The 8,868-nt window shown below is 35.0% G+C and overlaps 1 protein-coding gene across 2 annotated transcripts; it reads left to right on the top strand.

The window, feature by feature from the left end:
- Positions 1–4,201: 4,201 nt before the first annotated feature.
- cryba2b (crystallin, beta A2b) lies at positions 4,202–7,077 on the top strand. 2 transcript variants are annotated; one of them, XM_016565127.1, is made up of 5 exons: positions 4,202–4,293; positions 4,540–4,724; positions 5,733–5,874; positions 6,047–6,189; positions 6,856–7,077. In XM_016565127.1, the coding sequence occupies exons 2-5, from the start codon at positions 4,564–4,566 to the stop codon at positions 7,001–7,003; spliced, it is 594 nt and encodes a 197-aa protein (XP_016420613.1). In that variant the 5' UTR covers positions 4,202–4,293; positions 4,540–4,563; the 3' UTR covers positions 7,004–7,077. The 2 variants fall into 2 exon arrangements, with proteins under 2 accessions (XP_016420613.1, XP_016420614.1); XM_016565128.1 differs by having other exon boundaries at positions 4,209–4,289.
- Positions 7,078–8,868: the final 1,791 nt, after the last annotated feature.

Below are 8,868 nucleotides of genomic sequence, written 5' to 3'. Positions count from 1 at the left end.
TTGTCGTACGAAGAGCAAAAATAAAGAAATACACATGAGCTGAGTGAGCTGAGCAAGCTATTAGCAAAATTTTATATTTATAGGCTACCATTTAATGCTCCGATGAATCGTTCAAATAAAGAAATACATAAAAATAACATGAGCTGAGCAAGCTATTAGCAAAATTTTATATTTATAGGCTACCATTTAATGCTCCGATTATATTTATGAATCGTTCACCTTCAGGAGAGCGCAGGCTTAAGGGGTCACCTTTGTATGATCTCGCGCACTGACCTCATGCGCTCCAGATGTCTCCCCGATTTTTATCTCGACGAAACGCGAGGTCGGTTTGCACAGAGCGATATGATTGACATAATAGAAGTAATCTACTCTGGCCCTCCCATTTGACTCCCTGTGTCAATATTGGATGAGAGGAAAGTGCCGTGTGACAGGTGTCCAGGACAGAGTTCCGCGCGCTGAAGACGGAGAGCAGATCAATGCATTTACCCGCGTGCACACTAAATACACCGACACTGCTATGAAAAGCCAAAGGCCCCAGGTCAGTGTGCATTAGCGGTACTATTAAAACGCCACTGATTCGCTGAATGACACGGTAAGATGTTTATTTTTTATTTTTTTTCTCAAGTTTTGTTTACACTTTAGTAGGCTACCTAAATGTAGCCTTATAATTAATCATTTGAATGTACTAGTAGGCCTATTCATATTTTCATTTACACGGACTACTGATTATTATATGATGTTTGTATTGTTGAAGAAAGTTATTACTTGGGAAAAACACTGCACACATGATCTGTTGGTCTTATGGTTGTGTCTTCAAGGAGAGAAGACAAGTCATCATCAGAAACCTAATGAATGAATGGACGTCCAGGATGGATGTTTTGTGTGTTTTCTGTACTTGTCTCACGTTGAGCCACACGCACAATACCTGCAGATGAAAAGGTTTTGTTCGTTCGGCTCGCGTTACGCAGATGCAGACACGCGTCAGTAAAACACCACAGCAGCCGGACACATCGACTGACATTTCACTGTTGTCACACTCTTCACCGAGGCTTTACCATTCTACAACAAGTAATACAACGCCAATAATATGCTGACTAACTATAAAGAATGCTTAGGCTGTGACATATGTAGACAAAGGATAGGCTACAAATGTCATGTCTTATTTTCATAGCCTATTTATTTATTTGGCATTTAGACAAAAGGAAACATGTTAAAAGCTCATTTATTTATTTATTTATTTTTAAACCAGTAGCACTTGTAATACTGTAAAGTCAACAGATTGTGAAATAAACCTTTATATTATCATCTTAATTGTATTTGTGTTTTAAGAACAATATAAATGTAATAATCAGTATATTTCCAATAAAATGTTGCCATTGAAACTGAAATACAAAAGTATTTTCTAGTCAGATCATTTAAAAAGCCCCATTGTTTATGAGTGTGTAAATATCCTTACTAAATATTTCTATCCTTGTCAGAGTGTTTCTTTGAGTCAACAGGCAATAGCATATTTAATCTCTATAAGGTTATTCAATGGGCATTATTCAGAAAAATGCATAAAAAATTATACATTATTTGAATAAAACAGAAACAAAATCTTAAGAAAATTTTAGAAACTGACCAATTCGTTTTTAAGTGGAAACAGATACTTTATAAGTTTATTATTATTATTTATTTATTTATTTACATTTGATGCATTTATAGTTCTGCTTATGTTGTGACAGTTATATTATGTCTGAATGAAGCATATCTTGCAGTATTATTCCATGAAGTGCTTAGCAAACAGCTACCTGCTGGGCAGGCGTTGCCTGTTGGCTATGTGGCAGTTAAAAGAGTTACTGTTGAAAAAGCAAATGATCTTTTTTTCTTGCCTTTGGCAGTAGATAGAAATGTCTGTCTCTGTCTGTCGTGGCCATGTTCTGCAGAAGCGCTCGGCTCGTGCTCAAACATAAAGGACATTATCTGAGCAGATGTCACCTGCACTAGCTGTCTGGAGCTGTTCACATTTGCCCTGAGAAGGATTAGTTTCCATGGCACCCTAAAGAAAACGTCACCCAGCACTAACTATTTCACCTCACCATCACACCTGCAAAGTAAATGAATGGCTGTCAGGAAAAACAATATTCACACCTACATGGTTTGATGATACTGACAACACGCAACAACAATAAACTAAAAATAAAAATACTAAATATGTTTATCTTCACATCTATATGAAATGTGGATATTTTACAGTTCAATTAGTATTTAAACTTCAATTTTTCCATTTTTATATAGGCCTATTTATAAACGAAACTTTTTATTTTGTTCAAATAGACAGATATGCCACTATGAGGGTACAATGACACAGTTTACTTTTGGAATGAGACGGAAGTGTTACACTTTCTGATTTGCAAAGGACTGATTTGCATGTCAAATCACTGACAGTTACACTGTTTTGGAATGTGTACATTGAACACTGATGTATCCTCATAATTTTTTTATGTTTTTGAATGAAGTCTCATGCTCACAAAAGCTGCATTTATTTGACAAAGTATATCAAAACAGTAATATTGTAAATTATTGCATCTTTAAAATCTCTCTCTCTCTCTCTATGTATGTATGTATGTATGTATGTTTTGGAAAAGCTGAATTTTCAGCATCACTACTCCAGTCTTCAGTGTCACAGAAATCATTCCTTTTTACAGATTTTTCTGAATCTTATATCAGTTTTGAATTTAATGCATCATTGATGAATTTAAATATACCTTCCTTTAAAAAAAGTTTACTGACTTTTGAGTACAACTATGTTGCAATTACTCTGTGCTCTTATAAAAATTAAGTTATGGATGCAACTTAATTATACATACATTGTTTCTCTCAGATAAGTAAAATCAGGATAACAGGACACCAGCTGTGTGTCTTGCATCCCTACAGCACCTGTTCTTACGCAAACAACACCTAACAGGTGAGAATGAATAATCACATGTGCATGCACACATATTCATGCCTTGGCTTATCAGAATGTTTCATAGGGTTGTGTTTCCAACATCATTGTAATAAATTTAGTTCTATGAATAATACAAAATAATGCAGTGGTCATAAAGGTCCTAAAAATGTTAAAATGTAGGCTACTGAAACTCAGCTATACTGGTCATGCAGTAAAGTTTTACACCACCAGATGTCATCAACCAGGCTGACCACTGGACTAGTTCTAATGTTTAAAATAAATTAAAATGGCCTACTTTTTATTAACATGATCATGCTCTAAATGAAACAACACGGGCTTGATATGATAAATCTGCCTATGCTGATCAAATTTCAAACATCTCAATTATTTTTAATGATGTACCTATTATTTAAAGTTGTTTTAGCCTTTATTGTACAAAGACATAAAACAACTGTATGCCGTAGTCCTATATATGTTTCTGAACAGCTGCAGTTATTACAGATAAAAAAATATATATGTATATTATTATCTGAGGTGTATTTAGCAAAGTGAATTATAGGCCTACTTCACCTTAGGCCCTTTTTTAATGTAAGTGCGAGTGCGGCCATTTGTAACTCGAATGTGTGAGTCAAGCAATCGCTTCCAGCTATTTTAGCCAAACAAAAACAGCATTTTATGCTGCTTGGTATTGCAAACTGGTATATTATTTTAATTCATTATCATTATCATTAACACATTGGTTTCTAGTGCAATAGGTTTTACTATTGTAGGTTTACTGCACTTTGTTATGAAGTATTACTCTATAGAGAATATGCAAGACTTCCGATTCATTTATAACCGCGGCTATACATGAATCGGAAGTCTTGCATATTCAAAGAAAATAGTTAAGTTCTGCGTTGCCTAAATATATTGTGGATCAAATTGTTTGTGAAATGTATTCTAATATCATTAAAGTGTGAGAGAAATCCTCCTATTGGCCAACAGCAGCCAGTTCTGCCCAGAGAGAGCATCCACAAGCAGGCAGAGAGTGACCATGCAGGGCTCAGTCTAATCTTCAGCAATTCTGCTTTTATTTACTCTATCCGATTAAAGTCTCATGTCAAAGCATAGCCATTGTAAATAGCCAAGGGTCTGGCATGGGGGCAGATAGTGGAGTTTTGATGAGTCAGTGGGTCTAAGACCTCCACAATAGGCTGCACATGGCTCCACAATAGTGAAGGCTAATGCGGTTTTTCTGTTGGCTGCTGCTGAGTGTGCAGGCCTGATGCGCATTCTGCACTAAATGAGGGGCCCTGTCCTATAAAAACACTGGACAAGGGCTTGGCCACCACATTGATTATACTGGATCTGTCCCACCTCAGTACGTGAGTATGCCTCTGTCTTAGCCCTCAAAGTGAAACATCAGATTCCTGTACAATGCTAAAGAGCACAGACAGAGCAAATGTGATCATACTGACCAAAAAAGATCATGTCAGCAGGAAACACATACTGTCAACACTCAATCCAGTAATCGATTTTCACTTGATCTACCCAGGAATTTCTCACATGGGTGCATGAATTCACGCTGTGGTCTTGGTTATGCCCCTCTCCTCTCCTCATTTCCCTGATAGAGAGTGCGGTGATCGACAGCAGCCATGAATCCGCAGGAGCAGTTGGAGCAGAGGGGGAAGTTTAGGATGACCGTGTTCGAGGAGGAATACTTCCAGGGCAAGAGCTGTGAATTCAGATTTGAGTGCCAGAACATTCTGGACAGAGACTTCAGAAAGATTCGCTCCATTAAGGTGGAGAACGGCCCGTAAGTGTAGCCTCTGGATGTTTTAATGTGCAAAATGTGAAGCAGAGAGGATATATGATTGTCATGTTTAATATTAGAGATATATCTTTATTGATCGAAATGAGTGAGAGTTTTGTAAAATTAGAAGTAATATGTGCATAGATATAAAATATATATACATGTCTGTTTTTTAATGCATTAAATTAATCAAAAGTGTCAGTAAAGACATTTATAATGTTACAAATGATTTCTACTTCAAGTAAATGCTATTCTTTTGAACTTTCTGTTCATCAAAGTATCTTGAAACAATGTAAACAAAAATAGTAAGCAGCACAAGTATTTTTAAAATTGATAATAAGGAAAAACAATGTAAAATCAGAAGGATCTGAAGGATCACGTGACACTGAAAACTGGAATAATGGCTGCTGAAAATTCAGCTTTGCCATCACAGGAATAAATGACATTTTAAAATATATTAAACTAAAACAATTTTTATTAATGTAATAATATTTCATAATATTAATGTTTTACTGTACTTTTGACCTGGGTGAGCATAAGAGGAAAAATATAATTTTATATGTATTTTAAAATTATTCGATTAATCTATAATAATAATAATAATAATTACAATTATATAATTACATTATTATTGTTTTTTTATTACTTAAAATATGCCTATATTAGAATTACAATGACTATTTGTATCTCTTTACTTGATAGCAGTGCCCCACAAAACCACATAATAGTCATAAACAATATTTCCAACTGTAACTATAGATTCAATGCTGTTTTTAGTTATATTTATATAAACTGGAGCAACAACAGAGAGATAGCGGCGATAGTCCATGTGGCTGGCAGCTGCCTGCTGTGGTGATGACAGATGAGCTGATAAAGGAACACAGAGCCGCTCCATTCAGTCCACACCATTGTGTTTGCTTTGCTTTTGTGTCCTGATCAGTAGAGATCACTGCCATGTAAAACGCTGTTGTTTCCTGGTTTGCGTTGACTATGACATTCTGTCTCTCTCAGCTGGGTGGGGTACGAGTATCCCGAGTTCCAGGGCCAGCAGTTTATCCTGGAGAAAGGAGACTATCCCTGTTACCAGGCCTGGAGTGGCAACAGCAGTTACAGAACAGAGCACATGCTCTCTTTCAGACCTATTAAATGTGCTGTAAGTTTATCCTGGGGGGCACAACAACATTATGTCAAATCTGTGAAGACTTACTCCAGCACCTCTTTCATCATCTCTGCAATTTCGGCACATTAGGTTTACTTCATAACAAATATCCTCAAAGTCATCACCTCCGTGATCTCATTTCCCATACTCACCCTCTCCCCGACAGAACCACAGTGACAGTAAGATTACCCACTATGAGTGTGAAGACTTCATGGGACGTAAATTTGAGATGTGTGAGGATTATCCCTCCCTTCAAGCTATGGGTTGGTGCAGCAAGGAAGTTCCCTCAATCAAAGTCAACTCTGGAGCGTAAGTCACCTCACCAGCTTTTTAACATCATCTGCCATTAATAAACTAGGATAAATAACTAAATATTGAATAACTATATTTAATTATTCAGCATTTTTTGAATGTTTGTTACTAAAGCCAGAAAAAAATGTATACACATTTTTTAGATATATATTATACACTTATTTTATATATTTTACTTTTTATATGTTTTATATAGTATATTTATATATACGTAATATATTAGATTTTCAGTAAAAATGCATATCTACAATACATGCAATCAAAAAATGTATTTGTAACAAACATTACATTACTTTGTGATTTTACACTCTCACAAAGATGGTATTGTTTCAAAAGGTACAAATATGTACACTTTAGGTATTATTATGCTCCTTCAAGGTACTCATATGCACCCTTTAGGGGTAAATAAGGTACCAACGTGTACCTTTTGAAAGGGTACTGCCCCTATGACAACTTTTGTACCTTTTTTCTGAGGGTGTATACTGTATATATACATATATATATATATATAAAATTGTCTTTAAAACTTATATTATACAGAGTGTTGTCCTTTGTGGATGTCCATTTCTTTGTGACAAATAATGCATCACTAATGCAGCAGCTCCCTGCACAGTCTTATTTGTGTGCGGTGCAATAAATGAGATTTACCCTTTTCTCTGGCAGCTGGGTAGGCTATCAGTTTCCCGGTTACCGTGGATATCAGTACATCTTTGAGAGGGACAGACACCAAGGAGAGTACAGATGCTACAACGAGTACGGCACCCAGGCACACACCAATCAGATCCAGTCTATGCGCAGAATTCAGCATTAAAACCCAACACCACTGTGTACACCATGTCATGCCATGTCAATACTATAGGCAATAAAGGCATTATATAAACTATAGTAAAAGAGTGCTTGTGGCAATTCCTTGCTTCCATATACATCTCTGCTCAATTCATGGATCTGCTAAGTGGTAATTCTTGATGTAAAACAAGCAGATCTGATGCTTTTTTAAGTTATATGTAATTAGAGCTGGCCTCCTACATTTCTAGGTAAATGTAATTATGCAGACATTTTAAGAATGTTTTTTTTCTAAAATAGTCGGACTAGATTGATGGAGGAATAAGCCACTTCATTATATTTAACAATTAGGATGTTTTATGCCAGCTGAACAACAAAAACTCTTGCTCGATGTCCTACACCACCTATATGATGGATATGAGACTGTTATATCTATAATAAACAAGAGTATGAGTATCTTTATGTTAATGCCTCATTATTTGTTCTTCGTGGACCTGCTTTTGAGGATTTCAGCTACATTCACATATAAATTTATATAAAATGTATATTATTTTTCTTTATATATAAAAATATATATATATAAAATTTTAATTTTTCATATATAAATAAGATATATAGAAAGTGCTGCTAATAACAAATCTAAATATTTATGTATTTAAAATTAAATGACATATTTTAGCAATTATTTATTTAAAATGAATTATTACATATTTATGAAAATTATTTGTATTGTGTATGTATATCTGTATGTATGTATGTGTATGTATGTCTGTATGTATGTATGTGTATGTATGTATGTATGTATGTATGTATATATATATAAACACATACACACAGGTACATACATACATACACACACACAGTAGGCTATATATATATTTATATAAAATATACTGACTGTATTTTTGTAGGACTACCACTGTAAACAAAATGTGCTGTTATCACCAAAAACAATATCCTGCTGTAGTATCATGTATTTTTGCTGCGTTAATCTGTTTTCTCTACAGCAATGCATTGTATTTATAGAGGGGAATACTGTAATGCACTGTACTTAGATTGAATTTGTCACTAAATTATTTAAAATATCATACTTTATTCTACATAACACCTGTGGAAAAGGAAATTGAAAACAACTCTGAGTTTAAAAACATTTATTTTTAAAGATAGCATAAATTTTACAGAAACATATTAATACTGCCAGTCTTGAAAGTCACTTTCTTGGTTCTCGAGCCACGTTCAGGGTTGATGTCGATAAAGCAAGAAAAAAACGAATATTATGTATATTTATAGACAGAACATATGATACAGCCAATAAGTATGGAAAATGAAGGGGGAAATGACTATAAATGAATTTATTTATATGTAATTATCATATATATTATATATAATTATATATTAAAATGAATTTATAGTCAGTATACTATAAATGCATGAGGGGGAGGGAGTCTCACCCGTTTGGGTTTGTCTGGAGCTGTCCGAGGTCCTGACCTTAGTGGATTAAACACATGTCGCACATATTCTTTCTTGATTATTACTATTTTATTTTATTTTTTTCCACTGTTAAAAAACAGCCTAGATCTAATGCAATGGACGAATATTTGTAACAATGATGGGCTAACGGAAGTACGGGTTCTTGTTCGTCCAATCAAATGGTTCGTAACCCTGGGATCCGGGTCTGATTCCGCCTCATATTTGTTTGCATTGTAACCGTTCAGGACTCTAGCCGTACTTGGCTGCACACACCCACTCACAGGATCAGATGTGGACGGAGCAGTTGCTGTTTGAACACCCGATCCCACACCCAGTCCAGGATCTCCCAATAAATGTTCAACTGCACACACCTTTATCAAATACACATATCATACGAGCTGATTAAAAGTGTGCCACTCGTTC

The sequence above is a fragment of the Sinocyclocheilus rhinocerous genome, unplaced genomic scaffold (genome assembly GCF_001515625.1).
Source record: "Sinocyclocheilus rhinocerous isolate Xijiao unplaced genomic scaffold, SAMN03320098_v1.1 scaffold1473, whole genome shotgun sequence".
NCBI lineage: Eukaryota > Metazoa > Chordata > Actinopteri > Cypriniformes > Cyprinidae > Sinocyclocheilus > Sinocyclocheilus rhinocerous.
Note: the sequence above shows the minus strand (reverse complement) of the source record. Positions and strands in the feature narration are given on the sequence as shown.